This window comes from Haemaphysalis longicornis, unplaced genomic scaffold (genome assembly GCF_048455015.1).
Source record: "Haemaphysalis longicornis isolate Haplotype H1 unplaced genomic scaffold, Haemaphysalis longicornis Haplotype H1 scaffold_7, whole genome shotgun sequence".
Lineage (NCBI taxonomy): Eukaryota > Metazoa > Arthropoda > Arachnida > Ixodida > Ixodidae > Haemaphysalis > Haemaphysalis longicornis.
The window spans coordinates 30,177,947-30,202,944 of NW_027526422.1; the positions used below are offsets into that span (position 1 = coordinate 30,177,947).

The 24,998-nt window shown below is 47.1% G+C and overlaps 1 protein-coding gene across 1 annotated transcript in view; it reads left to right on the forward strand.

Annotated features, from left to right (window-relative positions):
- Positions 1 to 22,954, forward strand: part of LOC144145032 (SEC14-like protein 2) — a 32,115-nt gene extending 9,161 nt beyond the window's left edge. Inside the window, exons 4-12 of the mRNA XM_077676535.1 lie at positions 5,783 to 5,845; positions 7,353 to 7,446; positions 8,852 to 8,946; positions 13,857 to 13,935; positions 16,393 to 16,473; positions 17,650 to 17,736; positions 18,138 to 18,244; positions 20,758 to 21,049; positions 22,681 to 22,954. Of these exons, the coding sequence (XP_077532661.1) occupies positions 5,783 to 5,845; positions 7,353 to 7,446; positions 8,852 to 8,946; positions 13,857 to 13,935; positions 16,393 to 16,473; positions 17,650 to 17,736; positions 18,138 to 18,244; positions 20,758 to 21,049; positions 22,681 to 22,778 (996 nt within the window). The 3' untranslated portion in view covers positions 22,779 to 22,954. The remainder of the gene's footprint in view (positions 1 to 5,782; positions 5,846 to 7,352; positions 7,447 to 8,851; positions 8,947 to 13,856; positions 13,936 to 16,392; positions 16,474 to 17,649; positions 17,737 to 18,137; positions 18,245 to 20,757; positions 21,050 to 22,680) is intronic.
- The last annotated feature ends 2,044 nt before the right edge of the window (positions 22,955 to 24,998 follow it).

Genomic DNA, 24,998 nt, shown 5'->3' on the forward strand with positions numbered 1-24,998 from the left:
CCAGCGCGAGGCGTAAACGAGTGTTCCATTGTTTTTCTAGTACCGGTTACGTTCTATAAAACGAGTTTCCCGGTGTTTTAATAGTGTGACCACATGAGACGAACGACGATTACGACGACTACGACGATAGCGACGACGACAGCAACAACGACGATAGCCCCTAATAGCAACAAACAGAAAATACAATAGATGGCAGACAATGTGTATGTCTTGTGCGGAGCAAGCTGGCTATGCTCAGCCGTGGCACCCACGCGTGATGCAACTGACGCGTTCAAAACATAAGGCGAGGAAATGCAAAAAAAAAAATGATCGAGAAAGCCCAAATAATTATAAGTAAACGCACAGAAAACCCGCTAAAAAGCAGGCGTGGATGTCTAGAGGGTTGTTTAAACTGCAGGTGTTTGTTTCGTGATTGGGGGCTTTTTATTGATAGGCCTCGATAATTTCAGGCGTAAGTACATATTGATGTGTTTCGGCGATATATCTGAAATGTACCTACTGTTCAGTCAAGGAGAACAGCCCATGGCTCGCAGGTGCATTTGGAAAAAAAGAAGGGTTCGTTTCACGTGCCACTTGCGGGTTGGGCTAACCTGTAAGGCTGCCGCCTTCGTCATCTGACACGATGTTACCGGCGCTTGGCTTTCAGCTGTGTGTGCGTGTTAGTATTGTCGGTATGTTTTTCTGGCCTCGTCGAAGCTACAATTTCGATTCAATTCAATGCAATTTATTTGTTTGCACCCTTACGATGCGGTAGGCCGGCCCGGTCGAAAAGTGAACTGCTTCATTTGAGGAGAGCCCGGGCCCAACGGTACATTGCATACAACGTCGGCAAAGAGTATTTCTTAAGTACAAAGCAATAAAATATAAAAGTACAAAAAATCGTACCGGTTTCTATATGTTCGTCGTGTATATATGTAAAGAATACACCTGCAGTTACATGGCTATAGTTTCTGACCATACATCAAGTCATGTTAAATCAATTTATGTATCATCTTGTATTTAAATCACAGCAGTGGCCCCAACACAACATAAGAAAATCAACAACATAAATAGAAGAAACAAAATACAACAGATGAATACAACAACAGAGAAAATATGCACGTAAATCAGAACTATACAAAGTAATGCATTAGGTGTTAATGCAGTGTGGTCTTAGAGCTTTATACATAATTAGATTAACGTACACAAGATTACACATCAGTCTCGCAAGTTGTTTGCGGCATGATACTACCGGAAGTAAAATATAATATCATATACTTGAAAAACAAAGAAAAAATTGCCTGGAACAGTGTTTACAATAGCGTGGTTGTGTTTTTTTTTTATACAGAATGTTCCAGCTACCCCAGACGAGAGGCTATTCATGCTCTTTGTCCAACTTGAACATAATTTTTCAGAGACATTTTTTTTTCTCATAACGATTAGCTGCAAGTAAGCACATCTTTTATGTATATCGCTTCATCTGTTGCACCTCACGCTAACTGAGCGTACACCGGAGTCAACTAGCCTAAGTTTCCGCTGTAGTTACTTTTAACAGCTGCCTCAGTGCTTAGTCGAGTTAACAGGGCAGCGTACACAACGTGTATTTAAAACTACACTTTTTTTTTTTTTTGCGAAAGTATGCCCTTTGGCATAAGTTCCTACAGGTTCAAGTGTGCACCCGTTTCCCGGATGAAGTCCAGAAGACAGCGGTGGTGGGGCCCCCACAGCCATCGCTGAAGATCGGGGGGTCTCCCCGGATGCAGGCCTGTGCCGCGAAGGTGTCGGGATCTCGCTGCACTCAGTGAAGGGCCCGTCCATAGCAGGTGGTTGGTGTCGGCGTCTTCGGCAGGAGCCGTGCAGAAGGGGCAGGTCGTGGAAAACGGGGCATGGTATCGCGGTGGCCACGCCCGGGTTACGGCAGGAGAGAGGGCCACCCCAACTCGTAGTCTACGTAGCAGGACCTCCTCCCAGCGAGCGAGCCCACTGGGAAGGTCTGTTCCACACGGTGGGATGAGAGCACGTGTGGCGTGACGCAGATCTTCCTTTAGTTGGACAAATTGGTCATGTGGGTCAGTTGTCAGCAAGGGTGGGCCGTGGCCACCGGCCGTGGAACCGACGTGACGTGACGGGCCGTGACGGGCCGTGGAACCGACGTGACGTGACAGAAACTATCCGCCGCAATATGAGCGGTGATAGTATTACGCCGTATCCACGACAGTCGGAGAGGGCAGGGCCACGTGTCCAGCAGGTCATGAATGTCTCTTGAGACAGACGAGTCGGAGGCTACACGTCGCAAATCCCGTATGGCCGCCGTTGAGTCCGTGTAAATTTGTGCCGTAAAACGTCCAGGAGCTTCAAGAAGTGCCGGTAGGAGAGCTTGCAGTCCGTCCCGGATGGCTGTAAGCTCCGCCAGCATAGAAGGCCAGGTGCGGAGTGTTTCATAAGCACAGTTTTGGTTTGCTTCTGGATGAGAGGGGCATACGATAGCTGTAGTTAAAACGCCGTCTTGGGCGCCAGCATCCACAAATGCCTCTACAACCTGGGGCAGGTTCGCAGTCGCTAGTAATGGCACGCCCGCGGATTGCTCGACTGCGTTTCCCATCGACAGACTGTGAAGTCGAATGAGAGGCCGGTTGTCGGTCACTTGATGGTACAGCCAGGGAGGCCTAGCTACAGGGCGGGCTAGTAAGGCGGGTAGAGAACGGCCCATGTAGATCGCCAACGCCGCTGCCTCCGGAACAAAATTTAGTTTGTTCTGGCGTGCGGAGCGGCGTTGATGTACAAGCTCATCCAGGGTGTTAAGTTGAGCTTCGGCCTGAAGAGCTGGTATAGGCGTTATTTGAGGGAGGCAGGTGATCGTCCGCATTGCAGCTCTATTAATTGCTTCAAGTCGGGCCCACTCCGCTTGGGTCATATGCTGGAATTGAGCCTGGTAGACAAGTCGCGGCTGAAGTATTGACCGCACCAAGAGTCGGGCCATTTTGAAGCAGGAGCCTCCAGACTTTTGTGAAATGCGTCGTATAAGGTGTAGCAGTTGACCTGCTTGTTGGCGGGCAGATCGAAGCCACAAGGCAGCTGACCCTGATGATGAAATCTCCAATCCCAGCACACGAAGAGAGGTGGCAGTGCGCACAGGCTGGCCGGAGAGTTGTAGCGAGATCGGTGACATCTCCAGTCTACGACGGCCCCAAGCATTGGCCACGGACAGAATGGCTGTCTTTTCAGCTGAAAGCGAGAGACCAGCGTATTCACACCATTTCTGTGTGTCCGTTAAAGCTTGTTGCAGGCTGGCGGCTTGCCGAGACAGGTTTGGGTGGACAGTCCATACTGTAACATCGTCCGCGTACACCAGAAGGTGTAGGTCTGATATGGAGCCAAGATGCCAGGCAAGCGGCAGCATAACTACATTAAATAGGAAGGGTGAAATCACCGACCCCTGAGGCACTCCACGGACGGCCGTAAAATGGCCATAACTAGTTCCGCCAATCCGTACGGAAAATGATCTTTTAGTCAAGAAGGTCCGGATGAAAGAGCGGACCTTTTCCGGGACAAGTAGGCTTTGGAGAACTTCCAGGATAGCGCTGTGGCTGACGTTGTCATATGCCTTGTGAATGTCCATGGCAAGCAACGTCCGCACTTTGTGAGATCGGCCGCCAAGTAGCACCATTGATGATAAGTGCTCAAGTCCATCTTCTGTCCCCAGACGAGGTCTGAACCCAATCTGTGCCGGGTGGTACCAATGGTAAGTGTCCATCCACCACTGAAGTCGCGTAGCTAGCATTCGCTCCAACAGTTTCCACAAGGTGCACATTAATGCGATTGGGCGCAAATTGGGGAGATGCTCGGGTGGTTTGCCTGGCTTCGGTATAGCGACGATATCTGCCCGGAGCCATGACTCTGGTATTTGGCCCGAGAGCCACACCTCATTGATGGAGTCGAGAAGACGGCTCAGAGCCGGATCGTCGAGGTTTTTATAAGCCTCGTACGCAACGCCGTCTGGGCCGGGAGATGACCGAAGTTTCGCCTGGTCTATCGCAGCCAGGAACTCTGCCATAGTGAAAGCTGATTGTATTCCACGGACTGCATCATCAGACGGAGAGGCACCGACGTGGCGCGCTAGAGGAAACGGGCACGGGTTGCTAGCCGGGAGGATGTCAAATGCAGGGTACAAGGCGCGAACCACATCGAAGGCAAATTGGTTCGGGTTCTTGCCTGATGCCAGGCACGCACAGGCTGCTGCATCCGGAGTGCGGCCGCCTGATTCCATTGCCCGAAAAGTGCGCCAAATAGACGATGTGGTAGACGAAGGGCCGAGTGACTCGCACCAGCTAAGCCATCGTTGCCGTGAAAGACGCTTCTCATGTCGTCTGGCCGCAGCGGTCAAGCGTTGCAAACGCATTCGAGCCGGCGCACACGAGGGATCTCGCGAGGCAGCCACTTCAGCCTGTTTGCGCTGGGCCCACAGCTGCAAAAGTCGGAGGTCAGGCTTTGGCCGGGACTCCTCTACCCACGTCCACCGACTGGCAGTGCTCAGAGCTTCTTTAATCACAGTGGTGGGGTCTATGCTGGGGGCCGTCATGGTTGCATTGATGTTGCACCGGAACTCATCCCAGTTTACTAGAGTGCAGCTTCGCCGAAGTCGGCGCGTCGAGTTCGGTGCAATGCCAAGCATGATAGGGTGATGATCACTACCCCAGCAGTCAGCCTCTCGCTGCCAAGATACCACTGCACTCCCAAGCCACCAGGTTAAGTCGGGTGAGTAGGGCGGCATCCGGGGATGAGTGCATCGACGCGTAGGGCTTGCTATATCATTTAGTAGTGCGAATTGAGCATCGTTGAAATGCTCAAGTAACATGCGTCCACGTTCACTTGAGGTAGGGTATCCCCAATTGCAATGGGGCGCATTGAAGTCGCCAGTTACAAGTATGGGACAGCCAGCGTTCGAACGGCGCAGAGATGTTAGCCAGCCCAATCGTAGCCGGGGTGCACGTCCGCTGTGAGGCCGCACTACACTTAAAGCAAACCAAAGTATTCAATCAAATACCGAACAAGAGGAAAATGAGGGTAACTAGCGAGCCATAATGGGAGGATAAATTAAACACCGGGGCACTCGTTTACGCCTCGCGCTATAGAGCTTCGTGCTTCAAAAACAAGAGACTTTTGCAGCAAAGCTGTATACCTGTACTCCCCAACGGTTTCTTCGCCGTTGGCAAAAACGCCAAGGCGCCAAGAGTACACTTTTCGCTGCATGCTTCGCCCTAGTGTCACTAGATAAGGTTCCAGAGTATTGACACTCTACTCTCCTATTGTTCATTGCCGCTGCGGCGATCATTGGTCAGTTCGCATCACGTGACATTTGTTTACACTGCAACTATTCATGGGCACCGCCATTGTGTTGTTTATGCGTTTTCTGTCGGTCAACTGTGGTAGTCTCAGCTTGTCCTCCCTGCTCTGCGGGTGCGCGCGACTGGCGTCGTTCCGAACGCGAATCAAAGATAACGTGCTTCGGAGCATTTCAGCTGCGGAAGTGTGCCCGAAGATGCCGTGTTGCTGCGTATTCGGCGGTGTAATTTACAAATGACCTCGTCAAAGTTAGCGGTGAGGACGCAGAAGCGGCAGTCTGGGAACGCTGATACACACCAAAATGGCCGCCATTGCTCACTTGCGTGCTTCAGTGATGGTACTCTGTATCTTATTTAATGACACTACTTCGCCCCCCACCATGTTTCACGTTAGTGGAGATGGCCCGGTGCTTTTTTAAGTTATAAAATTGTTGGCACGACAATTTTTTCCCCTCTCGCAGAACTTGCGCTGGAGAGAAGAAAACCAAGTGGACACTCTGGTCGAGCGGTACGAATGCCACCCCGTAAGTGACGCATCATTGCCTAGTGAGGATAGTGATGGCGGCCAATTGCATGTTTAATGCTTGCCTTTTTTGGGAATACAAAAAAACTACGAGGGCAGTAATCCTTAGGATGTAGGCAACGCGAAAGTATCGGTGTCTGATCGCTGAACGTATGCTCCCGTTGTTGTCATGATTATTTTCTCCTGCTTCTCTTTCTTCTTCTCTCAGTCATTATGGCTAAGCCAATCGCCGTTTTTAGGACAATCAACACCACCATCATCATCACCATCTTCATAACCATAGTCATCATCATCATCATCATCATCGCCGCCACCACCACCACCACCAGCCTATCTACGCCCACTGCAGGGCAAAGGCCTCTCACATTAATCCCTGGGAGAATACCTAGGCTTAACGTTTACGTAGCCGTAACGATGAGCCTTATCACGTGTAAAACAACGTAAAAACTCGCATACGTCAAGTTACTCGCATACTTTACCGCGGATATGTTCCGAGTCATGGTAACAGTGAACAGAGGAATATGCAAAGAGAAAAGGATAAATGTGGACTTCAGGAATGTGCTGCGACCTTAGAGTTAGAAGCGTACGCACTGGGGCCTACTTGAGTCATTTGAGCATGTTTATGACAGAAGTAGCAATTAGGGAAGTACAGAGTGCGTTCGCGATAAATGTCCTTCTTGCTTGGCGATACCAACGCGGGTATTTTTGGGGTCATGATTACTTATAGGAGAGGAGGAGGTAAAGGAAAAAGGATGACGACAATTATGAGAAGACCCCTTTGGAAAATCAACCCTAACGCTTTCTCAATCACTGCATCGTTAAGTATGCTTATACGTCTTCGTAATTTTTTTGCGCATTCTCCTCAGGCTCGTCGAAATCGACTCGCTAACTCTATCCAGCGACGGAGGCAGCCTTCTATCTACCGTCTTTCAAGTGCAGAGCACTTTAGGGGCTTGCCTTGTCGTCGTAGCTCGCTCGCTGGACCCAAGTAAAGCAACACGGCGTTCCGTCGTCGCGGCTGTCGTCGCGGCGTCCCACAGAGGCTTCGAAAGCCAAGTGGTTTACATAGCCATTAGCGTTCGAAACACGTGAACTGCTAGCGCTTGTCATACATCTCCCCGTTGTTTAGCGCAAAGAAAACTGTAGGTACATTTAAGGCAAAATATGCGTAATTAACCTGCAGCGCCCGCGTTCATTTAGTTAGGAACGTTCGCTGGGTTGGTTTTTACGATGGTAAGCGAAAAAAAGTGGCAGTGCTGCGCCGGCACGTGCGGGAGGAAAAGCAAGCACAAAAAGAACAGAATTCCCGCTGGCGCAGTCTCAGGCAGGCGGCGCGTGAGCACTGCGAAGGCGGGAAATTCGAATCGCATTGGGTGGTAGCAGTGAGCGGATAACGGCGCTACAGCCCATTATGGCGAATCACTGCTCTGCACTTCCGACGGCTTTCACATTGAGTGGAACGGGTCTAATTTTTTTTTTCATAGTGCGGGTATGTTGCACCTTTTCAGGTCCTCAAGAAGTATTTTCCTGGAGGAATATTCAACCACGACCGGGAAGGTAGCCCCGTGTACATCGTTCCGATTGGCAACGGTGACTTCAAAGGCAAGCGGTACAAGTTTGCTCTACCTGTATGCTGACTCAGCACGTATACGCAGGGGACGTTGCTGAACTGTTAATGGGTAGTTACTCGCTTTTTATGACGGAGTGTAGACTTTATGGCGGCTGGCTTCTGCTTGCGGCTGTTTTTGAGCACGCTGGTGCTTTCATACATTCCTGAGCCCTACACGCTACTCCATTTAGATTGACCTAATCTAAATAAAATATATTTTACAGAGCGGGGCAAGGCGTATACGTTCATATCTGTGGGAAATTCTGGTGTGAACTTATCAAGAACGCAGAATGCAAACTTCGTTGAAGGCACCATCTTAGAGGCACATGAAATTCCTTTTTCTCAGTTAGAATGGCTTATTAGAGGGTTCGTGCTTGTTGATAGCGAAGGTCGAAGCCTTAAGTCTAACGCTAACCGAAATTACTTCAGCCAATGAGAAATAGCTCGCGTGGGATTCTTATTTCGCCATAGAGTTAATCTCTGTTTTACTCCAGAGTACTAGTGACCTTTATCCTGGTAGCGCGAGACTAAGATCCGAAGTTCGAACCCTAATAATTTTGCTTCCCCGCATTGGTTCCTTAACGGTGAAAGCGTCGCTGAAACCAATTTAAGTATGCTTATCATACCACCGCCATTATCATATAGGCAAGATATGGTGAAAATTGGAACTTCTTGCGAGATTAAGTCGTCTTAAAACAACAAAATGGTGGTTTCCGGGCGACAATTTACAAAATGCAGAAACTACCAAGTGGGCATCATTTTGGGATAAATGTGCAAAACGCATTGATATATAGCCATCCCCTCTAAAGTTGGCTTCACTATTTCACACACATGCATTGCTGAGAAGTGCATTTAAGGGCAATGCAAGGAGTCTTGTGGTAAGCAATGAATGCCGTAGCGCCTTTTATTACACACGTACGTAAGACCCCATTTATCCCTTTGGAGAGTTATACCCCAGTCCCTGCGATGTAGCCCTCACTTGTATATGCAAGTGCATTAATGTGAAGGCATATTTTGGGCACAATACTATAATTGTGTTATGCATTAATTTCGAAGGCCCTGCGTCCTTTCATAAGCAGAGTTATTGCATGCGGCGAAGTGTAACGCATTAGGCGTTACGGACGTTCGGGCGGATTTTGTCATCGAGTCAACATCGGAATGATTAAAAGCACCTGAAAAATTCGCACGCCCCAAAAGAATATAATTCAGATATCTGCAATCTGTTTACTGAACTTGCAAATAGAATTTTATCTGGCTGCCTTTTCCGCGGCACAAACTGACAAAACATCAACTCTCCCGCGGCATCTGCGAGCGTTGTGGAGCAGCACGCGCACAGCAGCAGTGTAGCACTAGGGTTGCGCGGAGTAGCTTCAGCGCAGCGGACGGGGGGGCACGCAGGCATGCTCCAGTGCCTGCCCAAGGAACAGCTGGTGCGCCACGTGGTCTGCATAATGGAGCAGCTGCAGCGTGAGAGGGACCGCCAGTCGCGCAAGGTATGTGTCCTGCCAGTGTGATGCACCCACGGAATGCGGAAATGGGAACGAGGTCACTACAGAGGCATGACCGACAAAATCCCGGGCCCTCTCTACTGACGCGAAACCTACGGTGGGGGGAAGCTGCAGTGTATACGCCTCGAGCTTCGCGATCGCTGCGCCGCCTGCCGCCGCACCTCCGCGGCGTTGACGGGATGTGCGCCGCGTGGCTGATTGGGGCTCTTGCAGTGTTTTAGTTCTGTTTCCCTTCTTTTCGCCTTTCCGCGCCCTAAAAAAAAACTTGTTATGGTGACGTCTTTTAGCAAAGAGTACGTTTAGGTCACTTAAAAAGCAGCTGCGTCTTCGTACAGCACGCGATCACCTGCAAGAGCTACCTGGGGACGCGGTTCTGCACGCATCGTTGCCGCTCTTCCGGGCGTCGGCGACCGTAGCAGCATATCATCCCCGTAACCTCCAAATAAGTAAGGCTCAAATGAATTCTACTGTCGCCTCGTTTAGACGTGATAGTGGTTGGCTTCATTTTGCAGCGTGGACAACGAATGCGGCTTCGTTTCCAATATAGGTATAGGTCGCAGAAGAATATGTTTCGGGGATGTAATTAGCCAATCCCGGACAATAACATGACTTTTATAAGAATATCAGCCACGCGAAAACGTAAGTATATTCCAAGCCTGTACGTCATTAAATATGTGCTCACATACGCCTTATAGCAAGAACCAAGGCAATCTAATATGAAACCACGGAACAATATATGCTGTGTAAGTGCGGAAGATACATAATAGCTCTAACGGAAATTAAAAAAAAATACAACGCAGCATCTGACATGCTAACGATGTTCGTCGAAACTTAAGCCACGTAGGGCTCACCAGACCAACTATACGCGAAATGCACTGCTATTTCGTGAGACATAGGTGGGGGGTAGGGGAGGGGGACAAATGCGGAGCGGAATCAATCAATGAACGTTTTAGTAATCACACACAAAAATCTCGCGTTCACTGTCGTTTTGTTTTTCGATTTCAACGAACAGCTGATCATTCGGCGGACGCATTTTTGGAAGTAGTATACAGGGTAGGCAGTTCACAAGCGAAGAAATGTGTCGTTGGAAGAGTGTGGTATGTGATAAGGCCCTTCGATTTTAGTTTCTCCCTTATTATGCAGGCTCCCTGTGCCGTGTGACGATATTTCGAACGCTATTTGGATATTTCGCGAACGCCGATTATATTCTAAGCCCGTCTGTGTGCTGCTCGCAGAGGATATATGTAGCAGATGAATGTTTGCGTGCGCTCACCTCATGACAAGACGACTCTTTGTCGTGTGCTGATCCCCGAGTATAATTCTGCATTGTTCATCGTACTTACGTTGAATATTCCCGCAATTAACACAAACTGGCTTGTAAATGGTGGTGATCAATATCTGAGGTATATTATTGGCAAAAGTAACTGGCGTGCTGTCAGGTATGGGTGTTCCGCTGAATATGTAAGCGCACAAAACTGATTTACGTCGTAGTGTATACCCGTAGCATGCACATCTGAGGAACCGGTGGTTACGGAGACACTGCTAGTAAATTCAGGTCAGTGTAACTACAATCAGGTCCATGCATACGCCGGTTCCGCGACGCTGGCCTGTGACAAACACCTGGCGCTTATACAGAACGAATATACCACACTAAGATCGCGTCAGAAACATTTACACTCTCGTAAACACACCCCATTTGCGAACAGCGTGACTGCTCCTCAAAACGCTAAATCTCAGTCGCGAACATGCCGCAAAAGCAGCGGCGACAGTGGGGAGCGGGACGGAGACTCCCCGCCTGCTTTCGAAACGGGCCGCTAGGGGGATTTCAGTGGCGCCCCTACAGGCCGCGCTCGAGGCGTATAAGTGTATTCAAAGATTGTAAGTGTCTCTCTTGCCACACGGCACGCGCTGATTGGGCGTCGGAGAATTGCGCCGGTCGGAGGAGCAATCGCGCGCTTGCTGAGGCGGTGGCGCCCTCTCTTGCGTTGAACCAGACAAATTATAACCCGCCTAGAAACAGCTTCTGCTTGTGCTTGACGATTGCTGAAGCGGAAAGGGAGCGGTCCAAAAATTTTTAAACCGTGTTTCTAATATTGCAGAACAGAGTGCACAACAGAGCAGAGTGCACAACAGAGCAGAGTGCATGCAAGCACAGGAATGTCATTTCGTTCGCAAGCAGCATCTGTGCAAAAGAAAGGACGTTTGTGGGACATCTTTTTTTACCTTAGCTGGCGGTAGTGGTGCAAGCAGGGCAGCATATATTCCTTTTTTTTTACTAATTGATTTCTCAGAAGCACTCTGCATTTGTGTGCACAACACTGCGCTAATCTTCACAAGTGCAGGTAAAAAAATGTCCCTGTACTTTTGACATCTTGAGGAGGGTATGAGCATTCGACTTCGCTCTTCCTTCGTTTAAAATTATAATAGCATTCGAGCTGAGTTTACTGCACTGCGCAACGACGAAGGCCCACACCCTATACGTGCCTCCTTGTCGCATTTCGTTATATGCATAAAAAGGTTGCACACTTGGAAAGTGTAAATACTTGACAATTGGTATTCGCAGGAGTGGTTCAATGGCTAAGGCGCTGGAAAGGATACATGTTCGATCACCACCTCCGGCGGCCGTACATGTCGATGAAAACCAAAAATGCCCACGTGTTGACATTTCGATGGTTGTTAAACATTCCCACGTTAGGAAACAGCATCAAAAACGTGGACACAGAGAGGGCAAACAGACACGAGCGCTGTTTTAACTCTCTCTGTCCAAGTTTTTCGCGCTGTTTCCTAAGGTGTCTTGTGTACCCAACTAGCCCAGAGTCAAGCTTTAGTACGAAACGTTCCCGGGTGGTCAAAATGCGGCAATATTTTTTTGAGGAGTGTGTTTCCGCGGGAAAGCAGAAAGAAAAGCCCATCACTTTGCTTTGGGTTATTCCGCACAGAGTTTATACACGAATTGTTGGTGCTCACTTTCGTTTCCTTCAGCCAACGAATAAGCACAAAACGAAGAGGGTTTTTTAGATGTCCTTTCCTTTGTCCGACCTTTCACATACACAGGCTTTGTCATCACGGCGAAGGCGTCGAGCGCCGTAGTGCCTGGTATATTCGTTAGTTTCTCAGGACGCGTAGAGCGGAAAAGCGTGTGGCGCCCAATTCTAGTCTTACGTTGATAACAGTAGTTTGTTAAAAACCACACTAGTATGTCACCGCAATAAATCCAACAAATACATCATTAGTACTTTATAGCTTCAAAACTACACAGATAATGCGACACGTTTTTGAGGCATGAGAAAAAGAGCAACTTTGTCTTCGATTCACGAAAGATTAAAAAAAAAAAGAAAATCTAAGATGGCCTTTCTCCATATTGGTTTTCAAATTAGAGCAAATTTCCCAACTTCTCTGCAATGGTTTTCAAATTAGAGCCAAATTCCCAACTTACCTGCAATGCAGAGAGTATGAAAATATTAAACCACATTTTCTCCAAAACTACAATTGACGCAAGGAATGAAAATTATGGACGGATAATATTGAAAAATCTGGATCCCTAGCTTGTTTAGATGCAGAAAAACAGAGCCCGCCATTTTGAAAATTTTCAAAAATGTGACATATTTGTAACATTCTATAGGGGAGAAGGAATAAAGCAATTCAAAAATAAATACTTTAAATTAAAAAAAAGTATGCAAAGTATTCACAGAAAAAAAACATGTGGCAATAGCTGTAATAGTTTGTTTTACAACGTAAAAGTTTTGAATTTCGAAAGTTTCGAGCTCGCCTAAAGGGTTTTGCGCTGTAGGTATTTCTGCCTACCGAGGGGGGTTCAGGCAACAGCCTCGTCAAAACATTACAGCACAGAACATTGCGAAAGGAACAAGGGGCTTTACTGCAGCAGTAGAAACGAAATATAAATGGCACAGAAGATACAATCAATAACGCACATCACCAAAGCACTTCAAGGTACGGAGGCTTACGCACGACGGGACGGACGGCTGACCGCTTGCTGACGTGCGGGCTCCTTGGAAAGTGGCTGGCGGCGGCCGCTTGTCTCTTCCGGCTCGCGGCACTACATTTACCTTGGCACTACCGGCCGGTGACTCCCCCCGATAACAAGCATCGCTGCCCTTATCTAGCGTGCCCAAAACGTGCCACGCCCCCCCTCCATCGCACAGTCTTTCCGCCGTGTGTTCACAGATGGCAGGAGAGGTGGCGCGCGGCCGTTAGAACCGAACAACGCGAGCGCTCACAGGGGAGAATCCCCACAGTGCTTTGGTTGTGGAAAGTTCTTTTTTCCTGAAAAATACTTCATGTATTTTACGAACGGACACACCTGTCCTATCTCCCGTGAAAACACTTTAAACTAGTGTCTAGGATGACTAAGGGCTGGCTGAGAAAGGGGCTAGTGAGTCGTCAATACTTCATCCGTCTTCCTCATTCGCTTAGAGTTTTTTAATTGCACTGCTCTTATTGGGAAAAGGCAGTATTTTGAATTATTTCCTGGATGTTGCCTTCGTGGTCGTTTTAAACTAATAAACATTTTTCTCGCTTTACTGATAATTCAACTCATCGAACCGGTTCGCGAACCGGTTCGGAGCCTTGAACCGGTTCGCGAACCAATTCGGCACGTGATTTAGTCGAACCGGAACTGAAGCGAAACGAAATAAATTCACCTGAACCCGAACTGTAACCACACCTGTATTTTTTCCGTTCAGACACACTTATTGTGTCACAGACAGAGCATGCCGTTACATTATGAAACAATCGCCACGTCTTGGGCCGTTTTGCTTAATTTAAGATAACCGAACTGCCGCTGGATGCGATTTCTTTTTATTTACTTGCACTGACGTAGCCTGAGTGATCTTGAATTTGCAAACAACGAGTGGTGTTCGTTTTTGTCTGCGCAGTTGGGAAAAGTTCTGGACTCGTCCATCTTCCTCGTCGACTACGAGAACTTCAGCCTCAAACAAGTTTACTCCTTGCAAGGTGAGAGGCTATTGGAAACCTAGGTCGCACGCACAGTACAATGTATAACTTAAACTTACCAAAAAGCAGGAATTTTATGCGGTAAAGTGCATGTCATAGACGGCGTCATGTTTTGATTGACGGGTAAAGGGGGCACTAAACTGAAGGACAAGGCAGCATCCCTGCAAATCTCTTTCAGTGTAGAAGCGTAAAGCGCAAAATTTAGACGAAGGCGTACGACGGGGACAAGCCCTCCTCCTCCGTTCTTCATCTAAATTTTGCGCTTTACACGTCTACAATGAAATACCAACTTGGCCCAAAAGTCCTCATCAGGCATCAATTCGCCTGACTCATACTTAAAAAGATAATAGTAACCGTATGTTCACTGCGAATTTAGAGAATTGTACGCATGAGGCGCCGGTGCAGTTCCCATATAATCTAGACGGCGTTAAAGCATTGCCAATATTATATCCGTCGCCGCTAAGTTATCAGCTGGCGTGGTCATCATCATCGTGTGTATTTATTTTTTCGATGGCACGCTTGCGTCATGATTATCGAGGCAACTGCCCGTTAAGCTGCTCCACGCAGCGTTTTGTTGCTGCTCTTCCCTGGTACCCTGTACCTAAAAAAAATGGGGCTGGTTTGATTTAATTTGGGTTGGAATGGGAAATTAAAAGCTTCTTAAGGGATTTCCAATGGCACAACTGGAAGGCCGTACATGCGACTATTAAAATTATGAATGTGAGATGTAAACCGAAGGGAATGTTTCCAATGGCTTCGGAGGAATGAAACGACTTTGGCACGCCGAGTCAATGGTTGCAGTGGTGTTGGTGGGGAAGGGGGGGGGCAAAAGGAGAGCCATTTCTCATTTCCCCCTTCTCATTTCCCCCATTCCCCCTTTCCTCAATATTGTGGGCTGAGAGGCAGGGTAGTTTTGATTGACGGTTAAAGGGGCACTAAACGCAAGGACAATGCAGCATGCTTTGCTAATGATTCTTTGTTTTGCTGCCGGTTCCGTTCTGCTTACCAATACCTTTTGTTTGAGAGCAAGGCATTCATTTCTCGTCGACGGAGTCAAGGCGTGCGCAGAAATTCTGTTTCGGAAACCGAGACATTTCGCAATGTCCGCTAATTGAATAGATCATTCTATGTTGAACACCAGTGCTTTCTACCTCTGCCTGAATTTATGAAAATCACGGTACGATATTAGTGAACTGTCCTGCTCACATGCTATACGATGCGGTATGGAAATGCGGCAAATCAAATGCGGTACCCAACGGTCGCTTTCATGTAAACGCGCTTATAAACGCGCTCTTTTGCTTGTGTTTTTTCCTCCAGTGCTTAGGTGTTGTTGTTTGGCGTTGCTTTAGGCATGTGCTTTAGTGTATCGATGTCGCACTCATGTAGAGTATTAGCGCCTTTATAGTTGTATTTTGACGAAAAAATATTCTGCATTCCTGATTGTAACCCTGCACAATTTCTCCTATATAGTACCTGCATGGGCATTTGGGATTGTCTTAACTAACTAGCTAACTAACTAACTTACTAACTAACTAACTAACTAACTAACTAAATAAATAAATAAATAAATAAATAAATAAATAAATAAATAAATAAATAAATAAAAGGTAACCGAACGCCCTGGGATTCCATTAGCCGGCTCTCAGCTGCGCATGCAGCCCTGTATTTGTTGTATTACTTTTTTTCATGGGCTGCTTGTAAGTTAATTTAGGAGCACAAGTTAGTCTTTCTCTATTAAACTTTTTTTTTTGGAGCAGATACCTTTCGTCTTCTTTTCCTTATACGGTAACAACATGCTTTAGACCCACTTAACAGGTACCACTTTCTCCTGCAAAATGGTATCGAATAAAACAATCGTGAAAATTTGTAATTATCTCTGGAAATAATTATGCACGTACGTTGCGTTACAAAATCCTAAGGGGCACTTCTTGTGGAGCTTACCAAATGGTGATTACAATTTCAGTAGCAGAAACACTTTCTGATAAGTTACTAATGGCAACTTAGGTTCAAGCTTTACTGCCGTAATAACGCAGAAAACCTTGTCCAAACTTTCAAACTCCGGCTTTACTTTATTAAAAATTACGCATCTGTAACCAAGATAAATTCCTCATTGATCAATTGTTAGCTGAATAAAAGCCCAAAAAGCCATGCGGGTCATTTTAGGCAAACAAGGTTTGTACACTTTTCAAGTAAATGGCGGAGATTAGCTCTCGTTTGCTCACAGATGCAATAGGAAGTTACAGTTAACATGGGACCATATTGGTTTTTAAAGACGGTTAAATGTTGCGATTTGATTATAGTACCATCGAAATGTTTCTGTTTCCTCATTTCCGGATATACTGAGCTGCCGAATCGGAGCTATGCCGGTGAACGTTTTCGTATTTCGTGTTTTTTTTTTTTTTGTCGCTCTCTGTATTTAGCAAACGCGATTCCCTTTCTTTCTGTTTCTTTTTGCAGTATTTGACTACATTCGAGCGATGCTCGCACTCTACGAGAACAACTATCCGGAAACCCTTAAGCTGGGTATCTTGATAAACAGTAAGTGACTGGCTACGCAAATGCTAACAGTTGCTGTTAGGGTACGTTACAGTAAGTATAAGCCTGCTCTCCGGCATCACTTTTCAGCTATCTAAGCTGAAGCGTAAGTGGCTTCGGAGTGAAAGGGATGTGGTGTGTGCCTGGGACCGCTTTGGTTTAATTTTGTTTCCTACGTTTATAAAAAAAATTATCCGTCCTTTCCCAAAATAACAATTTGTACAGTTTCGCTACATCAAATCAAATTTGCTAGGATCGCCGAACAACGCTTTGAAAGGTACAACCTCAATGAATGGGACGTCAATGAATGGCACACGTTGCGAAAAAGCCAGTAAGAGCGTTCGCGTTCGGACCGCACCCGGCTGCGCAACAGCCACGGTTACTCCCAACGCAAAGCTTGATGAAGGCGCACTTAACGGGATTAAATTGAACATGAATGCTTTCGCATTTATGACTAATTACAAGTGCTCAGGTGTCCTGTAGGCTTTATCTTTGATTTTAGCATATTGGACGCTAATTTGCAAATTATACAACCAGAAATGGCGAAAATCGATAATCGTCGATAGAAATAACATTGCACGGTGCGTCACAAAAAATACAGTGGACTACTTGTGAAGCTTACCAAATATGGTACGAAATAATTTGCGGTTATTTTCCTACACGACGTCACTTAATTGTCAGCAACAGAAAAGGGTGTCCCTAAATCAAGACAGCGGTTCACACATTTTTATATATTTTTGGTCCGGTGCGATGATAATTAGAATACAGCACAAGCAATCTCAGGAAGAGTATTTAAATGAAAGCTATTCGTAGACATCTAGCAGGCTGAAATTTTGTCCTAGCCGTTTATAATTATTAAATACTTCAAGGAGTAGTTTTTTTTTTTACTATTGGCGTGATCTTTGACTAATGGGGCTACGAGGGAGTCAGGAATTTGAGGCACGATAAAAATTTATAAAGAATGTATAACCTCATCCCAAGGCTGCTGTACGCATGAATCCGAAATGAATGTGTTAGTGGTCGGACACTGCGGGGGCGCTGAAAAATAAGCTTATAAACACAGCTCCTTCCTTTGTCTGACCCCTGAATTTGACGTTGTCTTACTGGAGGGTTTGTTTGACGTTGCCTTTTTTGTTGAGGAACTGGGCGGTTTCTTTTTTTTTTTTTTTTCACTTTCAGCGCCAAGCTTTTTCCCCTTGTTCTGGAGGATAATCCGGCCTTTCATCACCGAGAGGACAGCCAGCAAGCTGCATATATTCACGCATGGTAAGTAATTGTCGTCCGAGGCGAGCAGATGCTTATTCAAAGGGGTTGTGACATAAAATGTGTTGCTTGTGCATTCTTTGTCGCAAGCGTTTTCATATTGCTTTAGAAAGCATGACGCACGCTCTCACATTCACATATTCTTAGTGAATAATTTATTATCGGACGATTCATGTGAACAGGATTCGGTTTCGGTTTCTGGGCGCCGATTTGACCAGTGACGTCACAGGGTTGCAAGTACGCTCTGCCATGTGTCTACCATGCGAACTGGGATGATATGGAGACTTGTGCTGTGCTCAAAGGTTGGACAGCGAACTCCACAGAGAGCAAAGCAAAACGGGGGCAGCTAACAATACGTGCATCCTATCCCATTTGTGAGAAAGTCGGTCCCTTCGCGTTCGCAGATGGGTGGAAGAAGATGCTGTTCGAACACGTGGACCCATCCCAGTTGCCAGCCCACTGGGGAGGCACCATCGTGGATCCGCAGGGAGGCCCTCGCTGCACGCACGTGGTACGTCCTTGCCATCAACGAAAATCAAAGCAAAACCCCGAAGATGTGTTTTCTTGTATTTCTCCACTGGCAACGACCACCTCAAGCAGTGTTACTCCCGGAATGAATCCATGTACCCGGTCAGCGCGAAAGGTTTGCTTTATATGCCACCGCAATGTTAAATGGACCCTGCATCACTTTAGATAAGCGCTTTCACTCTTTCCTTCGCGTCTAGAACCACTGCGAAAGCTATAGTTATCGTTAGCACGGAGCGGCGCTGCGTGATTTGCTCGTCGCACCCGATACGCCTTTAATTTCTGCTTTGTTTTTGCGGCTTCTTTTAAAAGTTTCTATCGAAAAGCGTTCGCTGCTGCAACTAAAGGAAAACCGTCCAACAGCCGCTACATGGCCTTAGTGACGTAATTCGAGCCGTCGAAGAACATCAAGACCGGAAAAGAGAGAAAAATCTTTTGAGCGAGTTTACAAGCTATCTGATGGGCACAGAGCAGTAATTTTTGGCTGAGGTACTTTGCGACCCCCTAATCTAAGTACTCGGTGTGTTGGGTGATTACGTTCTGCAAGCATTTAAGATTTCAAAAAAAAAAAAAGTTGAAGAAAGTGTTGCAGGGTCCCTTTAGGTCACTGGTTAAAGGGACACTGCTGTCAAAATACAAGTTTATCTCGATTGATAGACTAGTTCACTGAGAACACGAATATTCCACTCTTACGCGTTGATTTTTTAAAGTAAGGTAGAAAATGGCGAAAATGTGAAACACGTGCCGCCGTCACTTGTACCTCGCTGCCTCGCTTGCTTCTAGCTTATTGTGACGCAAACAGCGGCCGCCGTCAGCGTTTGACTAGCGATTTCTCAGCAATTAAGGCATCTTTCGCCGCCGAATCAACGCTAAAATCGCTATGGCAAGGTTAAGATTTCGTTTGAAACCAACTTGCTAGTCGCCTTCAGTGTCCCTTTAATCTAGGGGCGTTGGTTGTGGGTATTTTAATTTTGAGTCAGCGCCGCCGTACCGCGGCGCCAAAGTGGAATGAATAAAGCCGTTCCGCTCAATGTGAAAGCTGTCGGAAGTGCAGAGCAGGGGTCCGCCATAATGGGCTGTAGCGCCGTTATCCGCTCACTGCTGCCACCCAATGCATTTAAATTTCCCGCCTTCGCAGTGCTCGCGCGCCCCCTGCCCGAAATTGCCCCAGCAGGAGTTCTGTTCTTTTTGTGCTTGATTGCTTGCTTTAATTTCGTATGCTGCAGCTGTTTTGCGTCATTCCGAACGCGTAATTTTTTTTTTTTTCTTGCGCGGCTGGAGCCTTTCCGCGTCATTTCGAAAGCGCCATTTTTTTCTTGCGTGGCTGGAGCTTTGCGGCGGTATTTCGAACACGCCATTTTTTCTTGCGGGGACGCTTTTTTCGGTTACTATCGTAAAAACCAACCCAATGAGCGTCCCTAACTAAATGAAGGCGGGGGCTGCCGGTTATCTACGCCGATTTTGCCTGAAATGTACCTGCAGTTTTCTTTGCACTATATGAGATGTATGACAAGCGCCAGAGGTTCACGAGGTTCGAACAGTTATGACTATTTAAACCACGTGGTTTTCGAAGCCTCAGCGTGACCCCCTGACGACGGTACATCAGGCTCTTCTACTTGGGTCCGTTATCTCGCGGCGCCGCCTGATTCCGGCAGACCGTTAGCGAGGTACCACGACAAGGCGAGCCTATAAAGTGCTCTGCACTTAAAATTGTCTTGCATTCGTTTTCACGTCACTAGAAGGAGACCAGGATAAATAAAGCAGAGGAAAATCTTGGATTAAGTGTGATTGAAGTCTTCCATTGATTAGATTCAGCCATTCAACATCTTGGTTATTATTTTACTAAATTTAGTCGTCTGATCAGAGTAGATATTAACCAACAAATACTTTGCGTAGCGAAAACAGCGAAACTGTAAGGAAGATGAAGAATGAATGTCTCACTTACTGTTTTGAATCCTAATTCCTTGTCTAATGTTAGGAATTTTGGGCTGCAAGCTTATGTATTTATGCATTTCCTACTTTAAAGCATACGCATGCAAGAAAACCTATATACACAAATGTAATTTTGAATGGTGTTCAATCAGAGTTGGCTACTATATTAACAAATATTTGATTAGCGTGCAAATAATATCAACCATACATACGTCTGAAAATTTCCTACGAACAAACATTGTAATAAAATAAAATCGCACACATATATTTCAGTAAAGTAGGCGTGAAAAGTTGAATGAGGTCGTATTTCAAAATCACCTCGCTTAGGGGTTACAGAAAAAAAAGGCGGCTTTGATAGATAATACATGGAGACATTGAGGTCTGGTACCACCTTGGCTGTCCGCGAGCAGACTACCGCGTTGAGAAACTAGGCTCATATACAGGATATTCTGCTGCTGATGCTCGATGGAATGCGCCGTAAGTGTTTGTCCTGACGGCGGGGTAATCGTCATCGCGTCTCGTATCCACGTTGTGGCCGCGTACGTGACCGTTGCACTGCTCTTCCAGATAAGACCTGGCGGCGAGCTTCCAGAGGCCGTCGGGAGAGGCGGAGGCGTGCTGGCAGCCGACCCCGAAGCCACCACCTGCTTCCTGGAGAGAGGCCGCCGACTCGAGGTTCCTGTGCAGGTCGACGTAGCAGGGGCTGAGCTGCGCTGGCAGCTCATGGCGAAGGACGTGCACTTTTCTCTGTGGAGAACCGAGGGAGACAAGAACCGCGTCGAGCTGATAGCACCCCGCCGGATCATCGGCGACCACGAGCCGGAGTGCGGGAAGATGTCCTGCCAAGAGCCCGGAACCTGTAGGTATATTTTCGTACTCACAGAGGACATTTCTTTGGGGGTGGAGGGATGGACCGCGTGCCCATGCACCAAGCAACAAATTATCCCTGAAAAACAAGAACAAGCACAGAAAACATTCCTCCGTTTTGAACTCTTTCTTTTACGTTTCGTTTCCAGCTCAATTTTAGGTTTCTTAAATAATAATAAAGAACGGGGCGATCTCCATAAAAGAGTGGAGGTTACATGTACGACAAAGCAGATAACACGAGGGTTTACGTCCCTAGAATCGTTGGTGTGTGGGCCAACCAGGCATTGTTTGACAACCGCTTAGACAGCACGCCCCATTTACCAACGGGCAGGCACCTGGCCAGTCACTGTAGCATCATCATCATCATCAACAACAACAGCCTATCTACGCCCACTGCAGGGCAAAGGCCTCTCTCATTAATCTCCAATTATCCCGGTCCTGTGCTAACTGCGACCAATTTATCCCCGCAAACTTCTCGATCTCATCTGCCCATCTAACTTTCTGCCGCCCCCTGCAACGCTTGCCTGCAGCACGTTGCACGTACGCGCTGTAGCACGTGTGCACTTAATGAAATTCTCAGTTGTAACCACAATGACATTAACTATTGGTATATTCTATAAAGGCCATGGGTATTGTCCCCCCATATAACGTTGCTGCCGTTAAGATATCTCAATCACTGGTCGCAGCTGCTTATCGATTTTCGGCTCGCCAGACGCAAACCGAGAAACGTGGGCGCCGGTACTGCTTGCTGGAGCATCCTCGCCCACCCGAAGAATCCCTTGATTGGTGGCTTGTGGGTCGCTCGTCCGCATCGCATTTCTGCTCTCCTTAAGACCTGCTTGTATCAACCGCCTCAAGGTGAAGGATCCAGTTCGAAAAAGAATCAAAGCCATCTTGCACAACGGTACAACCCTGATGTCACAGCGGGGCGGTGTTCGTCTCACTAAGCTAAACTCGACGAATGCCATATCAGTCACTCAGAACAATTTACCCTGCGTATGGCGCTCGTCAGAAGGAGACCAAATAAAACGCAAAAAAAATAGAAGTGTTTTATTTGCACAGTGCCCTCTTCAGTGTTCTTATACCTCATCGTGCACCGCCGCAAAGTCTTCGTAGAGCGCTCCTTCGCCGTTCAAGACCTGCACTAGTACTACTTCTTTTTATTCTTCTGGGCGATTGCATGCGCCTGGCAGCGCGGCGCGCTTCCTGATAAGCCGCCTCTTTTTGGGGCGTCCGGATTTTCTTTGGTCGCCCCATTCCCCATTTCTTTCGCCGCCGCCGCGGCGGCGAGATTTATGAGCTCACGTGATAGCCCCTAGCAACGCGGAGCGAGTGGCGTCAGGAGCAGACGACAGTCGTTTTGTCGACGACGCTCTTTGCTCAAATGCTGACTGGCACTTGCGCCCGGTATTTTTTTTGGCGACCTCCTCACGTGGCGCAAGCCCACGCGCAAGCCTGGACGACGCCGGGCGCTCCTCACGAGACGCACGCTCACATGCGCTGGGTATTTTCTTTGTGTTTTTATGGACCGCGCAACCAAAAGCTTAGATAGCTCTGCCGTTGAAAAAATCTGACTTGCTTTGTGTTTTTCTGTTCATTGAATTCCCCTATGCTCCTTTCCAGACACGTTCCTGTTTGACAACTGCCTCACCTGGTTCACCGGCAGGCAACTCTCGTACGTGATACGAGTGCACCAAGCACGCGCATCCAGCATCGATTAGAGCGCACGCAGCTGATACCTTCCAGCGGGGGCAGAGTTCGACTGTTGTACAGGATCCACAGGCTCGTCACTATGAACGCGGAGCCCGTGAAAACGCGTTTACAAAGCGTATACTTGTTTTTTTACCGATTTGTTTCAACGTCGATACAGCGAAATAAACGATGCTGAACTAGTTCAGTTACAGTTTTTCTTTTGCAAGACAAGTGAAAACTGACGAAACATTTGCATCCTTACAGATTTCTTTGAAATTATTTTAAAACTTCCTCGTCGTCTATGAGTTGATCACTCAGACTGACATGTCCCGACGCAACCGTGTAAGTGTTCGTGTTTTCTGGGTACATGAGGATGTGTGCGCTGGAAATCAACCGGCACACGCTGCAACACAGGAGCGCTCGAGAAGCTAATGGGTGCACTGGCTCACCAGGTTGGACCACTGGACCGAGCGCATGCTGCTTGAGAAGGCACGAGCATCCAGCAAGGAGCAGGGAATTCCGGACGTGGGGACGCATTGGTGGGCTCGGGGTTAAAGATGCTTATTAATGCGTAGCATTCTTGTCCGAGTACCCCCCCCCCCCCCCCCCAGCCAGTATCGTGTAACGCCCTGCATTTCCACAAAAATGCAGATATCGCGGAAGTTCCACCTGTAATCGCTATAATGGCGTAAATTGAGATAACTGGTCGCACGAAATTTTGAAAAGCTAAAAATTAAAAAAAAAAATATGAAGCAATTACGGAAAATGGCAAACCGTGCAACGCCCTGCATTTCCACAATAATGCAGGCTTAGGAAAAGTTCTAAATGCAATCGTTGTAATAACAAAAATGGACATAATTGGTAGGACGAAATTTTGAACAACCAAAAAAAGTAAGCAATTTCGTATGATGTCACAACGTATACCGCATGGCATTTCCACAATAATGCACATTTCGCGGAAGGTCAACGTGTAATCGTTATAATTGTGTAAATCGACATAATTGGTCGAACGAAATTTTTAAAAGCTAAAAAAAAGTAAGAAAAAGCAAAATTATTACGGAAAATGGCGAACCGTGTAACGCGTATTTGGAGATAATTGGTCGGACAGGATTTAGAAAAGAACAAAACATTTGGCTGGAAAAAACTCACAGTCAGGACAGGCGGCTTAAGAATGCTTCGCATTAGTAGATAATTCCCCGAATTTTTGCAGAATTTCTCTCTCTCTCTCTCTCTCTCTCTCTCTCTCTCTCTCTCTCTCTCTCTCTCTCTCTCTCTCTCTCTCTCTCTCTCTCTCTCTCTCTCTCTCTCTCTCTCTCCCCCCCCCTCTGCTGATTCCCGGGGAAGCGACTCCCCCGACACTTCCTCCAGCCCTGCGCACCATGAGACACAGAAAGCTACGAAGCAGTGTTGCCAAGACGTCACACCATCCGGTTTTCCCCCCAATCCGTAACCTCCTCCCACATTCTGGTGAGACGTTTGTTAACAAAGGAATCGCCAACGTAGCCTGCACTCCGAAACACTTCGCAAGTGGTTTCTCCTTCATCTTGCTCGAAAATTTTCAGTATTTTAAGCTTGGTAATCTGAGTCCTTGATCCTCCACTCGAGCCTCCAGTCGAGGAGATCCTTGAAATGGATTTCCCCATTCATAGGCATTGCGCATTCCTCCCCTCAGCCGTGTGGAGGGAGCAAATGGGGTAGAGGAGGGACTCAGAATACCGCCATAAGTCTTTACCGAAGCTGACCTCCATCATTTTGTTTGGAACTGTTTAAGTTTCACCCAAAGTAGCACGTCCATCCTATATAGCGCACAACCACCGGGCCCACAAACAATTGCACTTGATTAGAAGAAGACCTGCTACATTTCACCTATAGGAATTGATTCTGTAGAGTAGCATTGGGGGAATAGGGGAATCAAGATCGACAATAACCCCACATTTTCGATGAAACCGAACAGTCTAGAGTTCACAACCCACTACCTCCTCCTTGCACATTAGCCACTCGGCAGCTTCCACAACGGGATTAAACGGTATACTAAAACTCTTATTTCTTCTGTCTGTGAAAAGAAAAATACTGCCTCACTTAATTTTGATTTCTCACTTCGATCTATTAAGAATTACACTATCTTTCGGGGATACAAATAAAGTGCATATAACGCATTCCCGTATTTCTTTTCCGCGGCTACCCTTACATTGGCGTTCTCTTACATTTCGCGAGGAAGTCGTAGCGAACAAAACAAAAGGAGCAGTGAC